Raw genomic sequence first — 17,440 nt, forward strand, 5'->3', positions numbered from 1 at the left:
TTATTTCCACAAAGAAGTTCGTTGTGAGCGCAACTCTGCAGGGTCACTTTATATATAGCCTACATCTGTAATTAATCAAAAAATAATACACAAACATGTTCACCTCGAACCATGATTTATATTTCAGTGATTATTATCATCATTATGATTATTATGTTTACATTTATAACTGTTTTTAGATCTCCAGGGTTTCCAGGATCCTTAAAATGTCTTAAATTCAGTTTTCCAAAAGTTAAGGTCATAAAAACTTAAATTCTGAAATATCTTAAATGATACAACAAAAGTCTTAATTATCATTTAAAGAGGATCTTAAATTTGCGAGCAGAAAGACAGGAATCGTGATATGACCTAATGTGAATATCAAACTTCAAAAGAATACAATTTAATTAAACAAATGCATGCGCTGCATCCTTTAGATTGAAAATGTGGCACTAGTGTATTTTCCAAGCACTTGGGGGCTTGTAAGTGTTTCCAGCTGTTGCAGAGAAGTTCGCAATCATTAGGCCATATTGGAATTTATGACAAACGATTAGTAATGATCAACTGTTGAAGATGATGATATAGTTTTGCAGAAATATGTCAATGTTTACTTTTAATTGTTATATTGTAATACGTTGTAGATTATTGTAGTAGTGCATGTTTTATTTCCCTTATCTGTTTGAATGAGCAGCTGGAAGCAGTGGTGGCTCAGTGGTTAAGACTCTGGGTTACTAATCAGAAGGTTGGGTGTTCAAGCCCCAGCACTGCCAAGATGCCACTGTTGGGTCCTTGAGCAAGGCCCTTGACCCTATCTGCTCCAGGGGTGCTGTATCATGGCTGACTCTGCACTCTGACCCCAGCTTAGCTGGGATATGTGAAAAAAAAAAAAATAATTTCACTGTATATGTGCAAATGTATAATGTGTGATAAATAAATAAAATTGTAATTAATTATTTCAGCCTTTAAAGTTAAAAGTTCCACTCTATGAATCAAATCCCCTGAAATGCTATTTCTAGCCATTTTACATGCACGTGTTACCAGGCATGATCATATTTTTTTATCATGAAAATTCACGTTGGATCATAATTTCATTTTTCTAGTAAGACCTTTGGGCAAAAATCATATTCTTGATAATCAGTTTTGTATTATTTTCCTGTAAAAATATCTAAAAATCCTTAAAACAAGATCAATTTGATTGATCTTGTTTTAGAAACAACACTGCATAAGATATTTAGGTTTTTCAGAGAATGTATTTTTAACATGTGTATTGTGTCTTACTGTACTGGCAGAGTTTTTATAGTCAAAACAAGTGAAAAAATCTACCAGTGCTGAAGACGTAATCCAAAGTATTTAGAATACGTTACTGACCTTGAATAATCTAACAGAATACGTTACAAATTACATTTTACAGCATGTATTCTGTAATCTGTAGTGGAATACATTTCAAAAGTAGCCCTCCCAATCCTGCCCGTTTTACTGATATAATTGCTGAGGCCATGTTGAATGTGTGCCCCTGCCTATTTAAGTAAGAGTCTGTGATGCATGATTTATTTTGAGATTGTGTGGGTTTGTTTTGGTATAGGGATACGGTATTCATTTTATTTGTTCAGCTCTGCAGCAACCCTGTTTTCTGCCTGTTGTCATAGATGGGTACTTGTGTGATGGTAAATGGAAAGGTGGATATATATTTTTTATTTTTTTTGACCACTTCGTTATTTTAATTGCTTTTTAGTTTCGTTTGAAGTACAATTTGAATTTAGAAATGTCTTTGGTTTAAGTTTTTGTTTTTTTAATATTTGTTTTAATTTTATTTTTTATCCCCTTTTCTCCCAATTTGGAATGCCCAATTCCCATTACTTAGTAGGTCCTCGTGGTGGCGCGGTTACTCGCCTCAATCTGGGTGCCTCTGCTTCTGAGACCATCAATCTGAGCATCTTATCACTTGGTTCGCTGTGCATGACACCGCGGAGACTCATATATATATATATATATATATATATATATATATATATATATATATATATATATATATATATATATATATATATATAATTAATATAAAGTCATTACCCTTCCGAAGCAGCTAAACTGGGTCCTGGAATGAAAGGTAATAAAACACCAACATTAATTGAACAACAACCCACAGTAAGTGATCTATTTGGCCAGACAGCAAAATACCTGACCGGTAGCCCATGATGGAGAGAATGCATGGATGAAGTGGGTTCATTGCCAAAGAGATGTTTCCCTTCACAACTGCTGAAAAGCCATCTTTCAAAAAGTTGAACAACACACATTTTAATTGCACTTAATTTTTTTCAGTTGCATTTGAATTTTTAGTTAAAATAAATACAAAATAAAGTTCAAAGTTTGAAATCAAGCTACCTTTCATTATTGTGTAGGCCAGGGGTCTGCAATCTATGGCACGCTTGCCAGCACTGGCACGCGGAGGGGTAATCACTGGCATGTCTGCAGCAGCGAGAGAGGAGTAGACTATTTTATTGACATGAAATGCTGCACCTGCATTCCAATCTGCATCTTGATGTAATCCTTCTTCACGATCAAGCAGTATGTTTTCATGAGCTGAATGGGAGACTAAGCAAGAAGTAAAAATGTGACAAGACTGCAGTATACCCAACAGACTCGTGCAGCGCATGAAACCCATTCGCGCATCACGAGTCGGCAGCGCTTCACTTTCGGTTAATCGCACAAGTAAACGTGCCCGCTTTGCTTCAGTCAGGCTACACGGATGACAACCAACATTCCATGTTTCATTTTGCTTTCAGAACAATGTAATAAGGATAACACCACAATTAATCCTTGAGATTTCCAACCCAGCATACAGGTACACCCTCCTTAATCCATGGTCACACTCAAAATTACATTAAAAGAGAAAACATAAACCCACATTGTGGGGTTCAAAAATCGGAGTCTATTAAAAATCTAAATTAAACCTGGAAATAAAGTTGTAGGATTTTGCAGGTGCGATTCAACAAAAAGGGCTAAATAGTTGATCAGCTTGTGATGTGCGAATATCTTGCATGCACAGCGCGAGTCTCGTCACAATTTAATAGTGTTTGGTCTCCCATTCAGCTCAAGAAAACACGCTGCTTGATCATGAGGAAGGATTACATCAATATGTATATTTTCACAGTCATTGACCAGGAAAATAAAAAGTGGCACTCCATGTCAAAAAGGCTATTGCTTAACAAAAATTACCCCATAGTACCACTTAGCGTCCAACCGGCTTGAACGTGAACACCACACTGGTGTGAAAATTATGATATTATGGCAAGTCTAATTGACACAGCCCTACTGTCTACAGTGTTTGAACTGAATAATTGCTTTAAATGCACATTCGACTCCCCAAGGATCCCTACCAAATATTCACAGAATAATTTAATATATTCTTCAAAGGTAACTTTTTGTTCATGTCATCTTGAACTTACAGTGACACCTAGTGGTGTGGATGCAGCATTATTCAAAATCAATAGTTTTCAGTTACAGATGCCATTGTAGAAATTCACTATTCACAATCAGCTATGATTAATTTAATACAGTCAAAGTGTCCAATAATAAGACGGTTGCTGAGATTAAGCGAGTAGTATTCAGCTGGTCATGTGATTCAAAAATGGCTGCCTCCATGAGGGCACCCCTGCCCCATGTAATATAAAACAGCTTTTATAAGTTTACTGATATGACTAGAGTCCTCATCTCATGTGAGTGGTCATGATTTTATTTATATGTTTCAAAATTACAAATAATTTCTTTAGGAGTAAATATTTTTAATGGGGGAAGAATTACTGAGTGCACCTTTAAAATTAGTCATTTTTTTATATTTTAAAAAGTTGTAAGCGTAAGATGTTAGGCTCAATAATATACTATAATTTTTACCATTTAAATTGGTCACCATTGCTGAAATGCATAGTGTATAGTAGAGTTATAAGTAAGAAGTAGCTCTCTACTTAATCTATCATGTGTCTTGTTGAATTGTTTTCTCTGTTGTCACTATCGTATATTGAGAGGTTTGGATTATTTATGAAAACCGGGACAGTTAATGGACAATGTCGCATTGTCACCGCAAACATTAGAATAAAAAAATCTGTTTTGATGAATCACCAGGGGACCACCCAAGTTACATTATTTTGGCCTTAAAAGAATATTCTGGGTTCATTACAAGTTAAACTCAGTCTGCAGCATTTGTGACATAATGTTGATTACCACAAACATACATGATTCATCCCTCCTTTTCTTTAAAAAAACAAAAATCGAGGTTACAGTGAGGCACTTACAATGGAAGTGAATGTAGCCAATTTTTGGAGGGTTAAAAGGCAGAAATTTGAAAATACATTTTTTATAAAAGAACTTACATGTCCTTAACTCTTATAACTCTTATAACTCATGTAACTTAATTTATCAAAATTACTGTATAATTTCTTATATTTTTTTCTTCTGATATAAGGGTGCAATATTATTCAGACATTTTCACTTAGTAAAAATGGTATTACATTTTTAATCTTTGCTATGCAATCCTGTTTTAGCTAGTTATATGTATGGATAACTGTGGAAATGTTTTGACATGTCAAATGTTTGTGCACTGATAGAATACAAATTAAGCAAAATGAGGTTAGTTGCTCTATATTTTGGCATCCCTACTCCTCCTTTTGTGTAAAACAGGACTGTTTTAAAAAGACGCAAACGGAAGTGTTCTGCAAGGGGATTTTGGGACTTTATAGTGATTTCCACCTGCTTTTCAGTTACTTTTGCACTTTTGCAGTGTCAAAGGCCTGAAACACACAGAGAATTACTCTTTTCCAAGACACAATGTGTGCTTTTTAGATTGGGCCCGGATTCCATGGTTATCCCCTTGGGACTTCCTCTGAGAAGTAAAAACAGAGCCAGCTCTGACACAATGCTTCCTCTTCTCCCATCTCTCATTCTCACTACAAACATCTCTCAACCACACCAAACACACAGGGGGTATGTGAATGTGCCATGTAAAGGCTCAACAAATGTATTAAACTGTTTACCTAGTGTGGGAGTAAACATTGTTAGCCACAGCAGCGATGTAGAAGGAAACTCTGCCACAGCTTGTGTGTGTCATTCGAGTATTGAATCAAAATCCGTAATGATTAATAACCTGATGATGGTTTTGCCAGACAAAATGTTCTCATGATGAAATTAATCATAAACTGAAATTTTTGCACTAGTCAAAAGTGAGGAATTAGCAATAATTTCTCGGAGAATGGCTGCAAAAAATATATATAATATAATGCAGGGTATAATACGGTCCTCACATCCCACATGCTTTTCTTAACTTTCGCTTGGTGTAGGACATTCATTGCTGGATGAGCGAATTCTCTCTAAACAAACATGACTACATAGGGTAACCCAAGTTTTACACCGTAGATATTTGTCTTTAAAATAAACATGAAATCAAATATTTACCCTATTTGCTCTTTTATTACATGTTCATGGTTTTATTGCAAGTTGAAATGGATTTCATTAAAATATAAAATCTTGCTCCACCTCTATAACGGTTTTCCACTTTGGTTGATATTGTCACCAAGCACCCTAATTTTTTAACCACTCCTTTCTAACCACCTGACATATAGAGACCCTTTTTCAAGGTCCAGTCAATTCCAGATATGTAAAATCAAGAACCGCCCCACTTTTTTTTCTTCTTGTTGAACATCTGATTGCACGTCACAGTATGAAAGTTAAATGGGTTGCGGAATTTTGTTTCATGTAGACTTTAACAAAGTTAGAGCTTAGTTAGTTAGAGAGGATTGAAGCGGGGCATGGCACATGCCAGATTCTAATCTTTAAATTCTAATTAGATTCTAATCATAATTTAAGACCACATCCACAATAATTTTTTGTTTGAAAAAGCATCCATTTTGCTACGTTTGCACCTCTCATACACACTGCAACAGAATTTCCTCTACAGAAAACCGAGACTTTCTGAAACTTTCTCCAAAACCTTATACTTTAGAAAATGATGATGTAAGAAACTGAAAACAGAGGTTTCAAACTTAAACAGATTAGTGTGAATGTGGCTTAAAGGTAAATTGTGTAATTTCCAGCCTGGTCTCATGAAATGTATATGAACAATGCAACGTTTTTCCAAAACTGAAATTACATACTTCATTGCACGTTTGGCTGCAGTTTTCAAGTGAAATGCCCAGCGGGGGGCACCAAAACTGAGCGAAATGAGGTTGTAATCAGATGAGGTTTTTAAGATGAATTTTAAATGGAGGTTTTAATAAGTAAAATGTACCTCCCTAACCTAAACCTTTACCCTAAACCTAACCAATAGTGTCCGAAAAGATAAGTGAGAGTTTAACAAAGCAGACATGCTTACCCTTAACCAACACCTAACCCTAACCGATGGTGTTTAAAATGCAAATTTAAAAAAAATAAATTAAAAAAAAGTTAAACCACACATTAACTGAAGCAACCACATCATTTTGTGCCACTTCTATGCCATTTTCGGTTTTGTGCGTCTTTGGCTGGGCTTCAACTGTGGTCGTTGAGCTCCAAGTCAACGCTCTTTCAGGTGAGCTACCAAGCAAGCTAATGACATATGAATAAGTGTGTATATGTAGGTGGGTCTGTAATACAAGTGTTAAAATGTTTTGTTTTTCAAATCATGCATTAAAGTAAAAGTGGTTTGATATCATAACATAGCAAGGGGGTGAGTAATAGAATGAAAAATACGTTTTTATAAAATCTAAATCAGCAACTGTACTTGTGATTTGTGTGACAATGTTTAAACCACACAGTTGTTGTAGCGCCTCTAGTGTTAATTTAACACCAGGAAACTGCAGTGAAACGTAGAAAGCAAGTCACAAGTACGAGTCAGTTTGTAAAAATGTATATAGAGAAATGTTCATTCTATGGGACCAGGTTGGTATTTTCTGTGCCAGTAGCATCACCAAACAGTACTGCAAAAATAGTGACAGTTGTTTTCAAAGTGGTTTCTTGAACACACCCCCTTGTTTTTCACCGGTTGGACAAACAGATTGCCCCGCCCCCAAACACACGGCATTGGTTGAGCTAATTTTGATGTGTCGTACTGTTCAGTATGCTCAAACAAACTTATGAGTTTTGATAGGACCACAGAGGTGCACTGTTTATACATTTTCGAAGAAATCAATCAACACATTAATAGTTATTTCTGCACATTACAGTAGGCTGGGATTCGAGAAATTATGATAACAGAAAAAGTCATCTTTAAATATCAATGTTACTATGGTTTTTCCACATGTCGAACCATAGTCAACTATAGTAGATGTTCTTTTATTGAAACTTTGCACTTATTTTTTTGTGTTCCTTGCAGAGTGAAGGACAAACCACCGAGTGGACTACAGACATTCCTGATTGGATGTGAGTTGACTTTGACCGTACCAAACTGAAGATGAAGTTGCTATGGAAACTGCTGCTGCTGCTGCAGTCATTCATGGGGTGCCTTGCAGGTAAAAGTATCTTATTAAGAACTTTTGATGCATGCATGGCAGCTTCTCTTTGTGAAGTCTGGCCCTATATTCCTGTGTATATAGGGCAGGGGACTGTATGAAAAAAATAAATAAATGCCTTGGTGTTTGCAACTAACTTGATAACATTTGTCAATGGCAAATATTATTCATTAAAAAGCCCATTAATGTAAAAATAAAAGGCCGGTACAATTAGGTTAAAGGGATAGTTCACCCAAAAATTAATATCCTGTCATTGTTTACTCACCCCTGTGTTGTTAGAACCCCAAATGATTTTCTTTTTTGTTACAAAAGGGAGAAATTGTGAAAATAAATTTGTCATACAATGGCAGTTTACGATGTCTACATCTTCAAGCTTCAAAAGAAATCAAAGTATAAATCAGAAGTCTTATAAATTATTCCATGAGACTCATAACTGTCCTGAAAGCATATGATAAGGTTTGGTGAGAAACAAACCAAAATCTAATGTATTATTTAGTGAAAATGTTGATCGACCGTTCCTCTCCTCTGTGTGTTCATGAGATTGCACGAGACCAGTATCGCTTGAGAGACTGGGCATTCAAGCGAAAACTTGTTTTGTTTATCTAAAAACTGTTCCGCCATAGTGATACTAACAACAGAACACAACACAGCTGCACACAACCCAGAGAACCGAACTTACTAAACATGTCTGATGAGTTTGTAGTCTGAGAATAGATGCATTTCTATGCCCAGCCTTATATGTTTAAAACAGTACTCGAAAATCAAAATAAGAGGGATTGAAAAGGCTGAGGAAGCCACAGTCACACCGTGTCCTAATCTGATGGCAAACAACACGCGATAAAAGATATATTAATCAGAGTATTTTTCCTAACCAGGCTTAGCAAGCGATGGTACATTCTGTCAATCGCTTGGTTTATATTTGCACTGTCTCTCTGGGTAACCCTGTCCACTGCGAACTGGCACCGGTCCAAAATCTATCTCATAACAGTATATTAAAGCTAGCATCTCATGAGCTGGTTAAAAATTACTTGATTTTGGCCGAAAATTACACCTACTGAATGTTTTGCTTGAATGCCCCATTTCGTGAGTGATACTGCTCTCATGCAGTAGCATAAACATGCAGAGCTGAGCAACTAGTGCAGAGTTGAGCACTAAATAAAACATTAGATTTTAGTTTGTTTCTCACTAAACCTTATCTTATGTTTTCAGAACAATCATGAGTCTCGTGGAATAATTTATTAGACTACTGATTTATACTTTTGCATTCTTTTGAAGCTTGAAGAGACAGTCACTGTCACCATAAACTTCCATTGTATGAAATCACTGAACATAAAACTTTTTCACAATTTCTCCCTTTGTTTTAAGAAAAAGAAAGAAAGTCATATGGGGTTATAACAACACAGGGGTGAGTAAAAAATGACTGAATTTTCATTTTGGGGTGAACTGTCCCTTTAAATGTTAAGGAATTTTTAAAGTGAATAATATGATCCAGCATGCAGGCAAAGCCGAGAGGAAGGTCTGTCTGCTGTTTGCCTGATAGTTTTGAATATTAATTAGGTGATTGGTTGGTGAGACAGAATACTAAGATGAAAAAATATTAATTTGAATATCCAGATATCTAAGAGTTGTTAGATTTAATCAAGTAGAGGAAGGGGAAAAAAATGTAAATCTTTATTCTTTGGCAGACTGATATATTTTATAGCGGTGTGAAATTAAATTCATGGGAACGTGATTGACCCAGAGGTGCTCTTTATTGCACAATTGAAAATGACTTGTTACAAAATGGCAATTACTGATTTTGTGAAATGTCAATGTTAAATGCTTAAGTATGTCACTGAGCTCTGTTATGAGTCTGTATAATGTACTTTGTGCACTCCATCCTTGCTGTTGATAGATAGATAGATAGATAGATAGATAGATAGATAGATAGATAATATATTGTATGGAATAGAGCAGTGTAAATATTCTTTAAAACTGGAAGATGTTAATAAGTATTTAGAATAACATGAGAATTAGCAAATGATGGCAGAAGTTTCCTTTTTGGGTGAACTATACCTTTAAAAACCCTTCATGACTTTCTAGTCATTCCAAAACAGTTGTAAACCTATAAAGTTCATGTTAGTTGCTACTACAGTTAAGTTAATGCTACTTCCCACTCACAGTATCTAAAAAGAGAAAAGTAGGCCCCTCCCCCATCTATCTCTTAAGCCTTTGTCGTTAATTAATGTACAGTGAGAAGAAATGGCGATATGCATGTATTCAAAACAGATATCTTGAATTTATGTCATATTTCATTAAGGAACAAATAAGGTGGTTATTATCTTTATTAACACTTTTTTTTTTTTTACCTGATTGTTTTTCTTTCGACATCAATCATAATCTGAATACATGGTTTCATTTCACACATTTAAAACACTGTCTACATGAAATTAACACAGTTTACCGTCTTTGAATTATTTAATTAGTTAGTGCTGTGAGAGATGATGGCAAGTGGATCATTTTCTTTATTTGTAGGAAATAAAATGCAGTTGAATAAACTGTATGAATGCAGTACAAACTTCATGGCAGTGTTAGGGGCTGTTCAGACCAAACTGGTTCTTACGCTAAAAAAGGTGGACGCAGTGCAACGAGTATAACAGGATGCAGGTGTCTCGAGCTAAAGTTCTTTTTCCCCTTCTGTCACTCACTCCACAGTGTGTCTATGTAGTGACACTAGGGGTCGCCCTTGGGGGCCCCAAACACCTCAGATCTTTGAGAAAAGGCCAATGAGAATTGGCGAGTGGAATTTGCATGCCACTCCCCCGGACATACGGGTATAAAAGGAGCTGGCTCGCGACCACTCATTCAGATTTTTTCTTCGGAGCCGAGCGGTTGTGTGTCAGCAAGCTGTCTACCGGTCCATTCACCTCCCAAGAAGCTTTAGCTGTTGGATATACGGCGCATTCCAGTGGCTTTTCTCTCCTTCTGCACAGATCTGTGCAGATTACGCCCCTGGGTGCTTCAACAGCGCTTAGAGAGTTTATATTCCTGCAAAAAGTATATTTTGTCTATTAGAGCAAACACATTGACGTGAACGTCTTTTTAAAGATGTGTCTTTTTCAAGATGCCTTTCCGTCTTTGTGTGATTCCTGGATGCAGTCACTATCTCTCCGCTTCCGACGGCCATGGGCGCTGCCTCACGTGTCTGGGTCATAATCACACTGAGGCAGCGTTCGTGGATGGTTCATGTTCTCATTGCGAGAATATGACCATGGCAACGTTACGGTCGCGGCTCACCTTCTTCCGGGGGAAAGCCACTCTAGCCGCACCCCGCGCCATGCCTTCTACCCCCGGGTACGAGACCGGCCCGGCGGGCGCTGGAGGCAATTTGGGGGTTTCAATGGGCGCGGCTCCACCGGGTAAATCCCCGCGGACCTCCCATTCCCCAGCACGCTCGTTTAACCCCGGTGAGTTCCGAGAGGAGACCAGCTCTCCCAGGGCCAGCTTAGTGTCCCTTTCGGAGCTCCGGAGCGGGATGAGTGCTCGATCACTGCATTGGAGAGCGTACTGGCAATGTCAGACGCCAAGGACTTGACTGGGCTGCCACCTTCGGGTCAGCCCGCCCAGTCTGAGGCTGACGGTGAGATGACCGCCATGCTTGCACGGGCTGCCACGTGTGTCAGGTTGGAGTGGAAACTTCCACCTTCCAGAGCCATCGTGGCTAGATGATTGGTTCCTCCCCTGGTCCCTTTCTTCCCGGAAGTGCACGACGAGCTGACGAGATCACGGAAGGCACCTTTTTCTGCCTGAAACTGACCTCCCAGCTCGTCCTCTCTCATTACCCTCAATGGTGGGGCAGCCCACGGGTATACGGAGGTCCCTCAGGTGGATAAGGCGTTTGCGGTGCACCTGTGCCCGCAAAGCACAGCCACCTGGCGGGATCGCCCGGCACTCTCTTCCAAGGCCTGTAGGATGACATCGTCTCTGACAGCCAAAGCCTACAGCGCCACTGGTCAGGCCGCCTCTGCCCTGCATGCCATGGCCCTCCTGCAAGTACACCAGGCCAAAGCACTAAAGGAACTGCACGTGGGTAGTCCTGATCCCGATGTGATGCAGGAGCTGCGCTCGGTGACTGACCTCTCCCTCTGGGCGATGAAGGTCACGGCACGAGCACTCAGGCAGGCGATGTCCACCCTCATGGTCCAGGAAGCTGAATCTGGTCTAGATGAGGGACACGGACAAGGTTCGCTTTCTAAACGCCCCCATCTCCCAGATCGGCCTATTCGGCAACACTGTCGAGGACTTCGCCCAGCAGTTCTTGGCGGTGAGGAAGCAGATGGAGGCTATACAACACATCTTGCCCCGGCGCGGCTCAAGATCCCGTATCCCGTCTTCTCGCCGAGGGTGTCCCCCTGTGGCGGCGAAAGCCCAGGCGGCTCCGCCTCAGCCCAAGCCTAGTTCTTGGCCCCAGTTTAGAGCCCCCCGCAGGAAGCTGACGTCCCCCGCCTCAAGGGCAGGCACGAGGACATGGAATGCTCCAAAGCGCCCCTGAGATGGATGACCCAGGGAACAAGATGTCTGCTGCAAACCCGGAGCTGGTATCCAGACCACTCCATCTCCCAGTGGAGGGCCGGGAGGTAAATCCTTGGTCTCCTTTTCTTTTATGTTTGCCGCACCCCGAACGGGCTGTGGTACCCACATTCTCAATAAAAGAGCAGTTTCCTCACTCCCTGGGTCACATAGCCAGTGTTTACGACCGCCGTTATCACAGCAACCGGGCACTAAGCACCTGTGACTTAGACGCTGCCTTCAGGCGTCCGGTCGCACCACACTCACACCCACGGCCAGGTGGTTGTGATGGACTACGAGGACAGTCAAAAAGTCCCTCCCAACGCAGGTTACATGGAGCAAGGTAAGTGCTTCGAGGTTCCACTCAGCGCAGGCCTTGCACAGACTCCTGTTCGAGATACTGACGCCAAAGCACATTTTGGTGTGTGTCCGGCATCAAGATTGGTTCGCGGCAGTAGACCTAAAGGACGCGTACTTTCACGTCTCGGTTCTACCTCGACACAGACCCTTCCTATGGTTTGCTTTCGACGGCCGGGCGTATCAGTACAAGGTCCTCCCCTTCGGCCTGTCCCTGTCCCCTCGCGTCTTCATGAAAGTCGCAGAGGCAGCTCTTGCCCCGTTAAGGGAAGTGGGCGTCCGCATACTCAACTACCTCGATGACTGGCTGATTCTAGCTCACTCTCGAGAGTTGCTGTGCACACACAGGGACCTCGTGCTCAGGCACCTCAGCTGGCTAGGGCTTCGGGTCAACTTGGAAAAGAGCAAGCTCTCCCTGGTTCAGAGCATTTCTTTTCTTGGCATGGAGTAAGACTCAGTCTCGATGATAGCGCGCCTCACGAGCGAACACGCACGGTCGGTGCTGAACTGCCTGAAGTCATTCAAACAGAGAACAGTGGTTCCACTGAAACACTTTCAGAGGCTCCTGGGGCATATGGCATCCTCAGCGCTGGTCACGCCATTAGGGTTGATGCATATGAGACCGCTTCAGCACTGGCTTCAGACTCGAGTCCCGAGATGGGCATGGCACCGCGGCACACATCGCGTGGCCATCACGCTGAGCTGCTGCTACTTGTTCATCCCTTGGACAGACCATGCATTTCTACGGGCAGGAGTTTCCCTACAGCAAGTGTTCAGGTGCGTCGTCATTACGACAGACGCCTCCAAGCGAGGATGGGGCACCGTGTGCAAAGGGAACGCAGCTGCTGGCTCCTGGACAGGACCGTGACTGTGTTGGCACATCAACTGCCTCGAGTTGCTGGCAGTATTGCTCACCCTGCGGAGGCTTTTGCCGTTGATCCGGGGCAAGCATGTGTTAGTCCGTATGGACAACACAGCGACAATAGCGTATATAAATCACCAAGGCGGCTTACGCTCATGTCGCATGTCGCAACTCACCTGCTGTCTCCTCCTGTGGAGTCAGCGGAGATTGAGGTCGCTGCGGGCCACTCACATCCCGGGTAACCTCAACGGCACAGCGGATGTGCTGTCGCGGCAGGTGACGCTCAGGGGAGAGTGGAGACTCCACCCCCAGGTGGTCCAGCTGATTTGGAGTCGGTTCGAAAAAGCACAAGTAGACCTATTTGCCTCCCGAGAAACCTCCCACTGCCCGCTCTGGTATTCTCCGACGGGGGCCCCCCTTGGCCCAGACATGCTGGCACACAGCTGGCCCAGTGGGCTGCACAAGTATGCGTTCCCCCGAGTGAGCCTACTCGCACAGACCCTGTGCAAGGTCAGGGAGGACGAGGAGCAGGTCACCCTCATGGCCCTGTATTGGCCCACCCAGACTTGGTTCTCAGACCTCACGCTCCGCACGACAGCCCTTCCCTGGCGAATTCCTCTGAGGAAGGACCTTCTTTCTCAGGGACGGAGCACCATCTGGCACTCGCGCCCAGACCTCTGGAACCTCCACGTCTGGCCCTTGGACGGGATGTGGAAGACCTAAATGGCCTACCACCAGCAGTGGTAGACACGATCACTCAGGCCAGAGCTCCCCCCATGAGGCAGCTTTATACCCTGAAGTGGCATCGGTTCGCACCTGCACCGGCAGTCCATGTAACACGGTTCAACTAGTTGTGGCATATCGTATAGGGACCCGTAGTGTCACTACATCGACACAATGTCTAACCAATGTCTCGGTTATGTCCCCCCTGCCACAACGCTGTACTACCCGCTGAAATGGCCAGGACCCTGTCTCGGCTCCTCAGCACAAAACCTGAATGAGTGGTTGCAAGCCAGCTCCTTTTATACCCGTATGTCCGGGGGAGTGGCATGCAAATTCCACTTGCCAATTCTCATTGGCCTTTTCTCAAAGATCTGAGGTGTTTGGGGCTCCCAAGGGCGACCCCCAAGTGTCACTACATCGACATAACGTCTCGTTCCCTCCATTAACTTGACACAGCATCTAAAAAATGCGTCACAAGCATCTGTCTAGTGCATATTTACCTAGACAATCAATTGAAAACAGCGCGGACGGACACAATGCATTCGGTGTAAACAGCCCCTTATTCTGTAGTATGGAAAAGACTCTTTCAGAGCCTGTTAAAGTTTGCATTTGGAATTGGTTTTGTGGCTCATTTGGCATTGTGATTGTAATAGTGATGAATTGGCCTGAACTGTGCCATGTGTTGTGATTGATCATATCACAAAACATTTGCCAATCCTGCCTGATCTCCATTGCCTCTCTCATGTTTCATTTTATTCAAATATACTTTCAGAACACAGAATTATCACTTGATAAGTTCAAAGAGCTCATAATATTATTTCTAATTCTAATTTATTATTTTAATGCAATGCATTTCCTGAATGCCATTTCAAGACCACGTATCTTTCACAACATTTACCTAAACATTACATGTATTAAAAATTAACTGTTGGGATGTTGTTGCAACATACAACCTTGTAGAATAACTCAGTCTTGTGCAGCCAAAATTTTAATGTTTCAAATATTAAGTAAGATGAAGCACACCAGAGTTTTTATTTTAGATATTGTATAATCTGTATAATAGCAGTCTGGGTCAATTAAATTACTTTGGCCCACAGGAAGCCTTATTCTGGCTCATATTGTATATTCTGTTTGAGCATTGCTCACACAAATAGTGTAAGCTACATTTTATTACAGTTTTATTACAGGACCCTTTTTGGTAACACTTTAGTTTAGGGATCAGAAATTAGACAGTAAATCATGGCTAATAATTACACTTGTAAGTGACATTATGGACTTGTTTGGCATTATAAACTATTAAGCCTTTATTGGCTGATTTCTTATTTTTGCTTTATAGCTTAAAACAAAACATATCAATAGCTAGTATGATGCAAAATACATCCTTTTTAGGTTCTCAGTACTCTGTTTGAATATGCAGCTTATAAGTATGAAATACATGTAGAATGTATATAGTATTTCAACAAAGCAGGAAAGGTTATGGTTAGGTTTAGGGGTAGGGGTTGGTGTAGTGGTTTGTGGGACTCTAAATAAACATAATATATATGCTGCATTGATGTCCCTATATTGTATGGTAGTATGTAATTTAATTAATTATTTGGCAAGGGTAAGAAATTAGTGAACAAAGGCCTAATAAATACTTTATTATTCAAAACAAGCCCGTAACTAGTCCCTTACAAGTCCAGTTATTAGTCATTACTTACTGTCTAATTTCTGATCCGTAAAATAAAGTGTTACAAATTGTATTGTAGTTGATAATGCAATTGTAGCTCTTTAAATAAATAAGCATGTCCTACATGTGCTTTGTATATGCACAATAGTTTTTTTTTTAAATGTGATTAGCTACTGCATTTGGTTTGATTTAAATGCTTTACTTTAATGGATGCAATGTCTTAACCTATTCAGACCAGTTTATTTCACAGTATTTGTTTGTAACAATGGCTTGTTTTACCACACTAGAACATTTAGCCAGTTTCCCAATGAGAAGTACTTGGATCTTTAAAATCCCAAAATGGTAAAAATGATCAGTACATTTGTGCTGTTTGTTATTTATTTGACCTTTACCATTGATAATTCAAATGCAACAGCCAAACCACATTACATTTTGCATGAGAGGGAATGTGCACTAATATACAAATGAACCAATAAACTGTTTTACAAGCACAAAATAGATGTTTCTACCACCAGAATATTAATTGTAAGGATAGATGCCTTGTTCTCCGCTGTGCTTAAATGCCTCATTGTTTTGTTAATAAGCCCCTGAGGAGATTGTTATATATACTTATTTATGACAACACTCATAATGCAGTTGCTTATAACTTTTCAGCTGCTGAAATAAGCTGATTATATCCTATTAAAATTCTCTGAATTACAGAAACCTGTATTATATATTAGTGTAGTACCTTGCCTAAATGGATATGATGATATTACATCCCCTGGAGTTCCCTTTTAATCTGTTTAGTTACATTATCTGCAACCACATGCTTTACTTTCATATATTGGATCAGAAAGAATGCTGTGTTTGATGGTACTTGGTTTTCTTGCACTGAAGGATCTTTGTTCTTTCCTTGTATGTTCAGTTAGTAGTGGGTGGCACAGGTTGTTTCAGTGTTGTACTCCCTCCTAACGTAGAACTGACAGGAAAGGTCGCGCAACCTGCCGAAGAGCGAAGACAAGGAAGGTTTGCCCCTGAAAAGACGGGGCTTGGCAGGACGACTGCTCAGAATGCTGAGAGGGGACCGCAATGATCTTTGTCACCCGCGAAGCATCTTTCTTTGTTCTCACACAGCAGTGCATAGTGACAGGGCGAGCTGTCTGCTACACACACACACACACCCCACCCTGATCGCCCATCCAGTTAGCATGTGATTACCTTAGCATCACACATACTTCACCAGAGCACATGCTGCATTCTAATTCCTCGTCTGCTTTCCCTTTTCTTGCCGCCTCTGTGGCTGGCGGCTTGTTTTAAATTTGAGTTTTTCATCAACACACTTGCATAAAGCAACTCTCAAATGATTCCCCTATTCAGAACCATTTGATTTACCCACCTGAGACAGCAAATCAGCAGACACAAAGTCACAGTGTAGCATTCCACCGAGGTAAATAAAAACAAAAAATGCTATGAAAGAAAATTAGAGATAGCCTTTGAAACCTGATTTGAAATGGTAAGTTTATCTTGAAGGGGTCATATGATAAGGAAACAAATTGTTCATAATCTTCCGAGAGAAATAAGTTGAATGTACTGTGAAATCACTAAATTTCATTTACTGATCACACAGGAAATCTCAATTTGCTTCCAAAAGTTCACATACCCTGAAATCAACCTCATTCAACCGAATTTCTGACAGAGTCATCCCCCATCAGACATTTTTGCATCAATTCAAGCATGAACACATTTCTGTAAAAGCATGGTCTACTGGCAAAGCATTGTGCAGGCAACCTCCGAGCACGAGTTCTGATTCCATGGGAAACAAGGAGTAACCATGTTCACATAAAC

General features: G+C 40.8%; 1 protein-coding gene across 1 annotated transcript in view; it reads left to right on the forward strand.

The window, feature by feature from the left end:
- The window catches only part of LOC127449422 (contactin-4-like), a 261,042-nt gene that overhangs the window by 37,083 nt on the left and 206,519 nt on the right, over window positions 1–17,440 (forward strand). Inside the window, exon 2 of the mRNA XM_051712833.1 lies at window positions 7,319–7,454. Within this exon, the coding sequence (XP_051568793.1) occupies window positions 7,397–7,454 (58 nt within the window). The 5' untranslated portion in view covers window positions 7,319–7,396. The remainder of the gene's footprint in view (window positions 1–7,318; window positions 7,455–17,440) is intronic.

Source organism: Myxocyprinus asiaticus, chromosome 12 (genome assembly GCF_019703515.2).
Source record: "Myxocyprinus asiaticus isolate MX2 ecotype Aquarium Trade chromosome 12, UBuf_Myxa_2, whole genome shotgun sequence".
NCBI lineage: Eukaryota > Metazoa > Chordata > Actinopteri > Cypriniformes > Catostomidae > Myxocyprinus > Myxocyprinus asiaticus.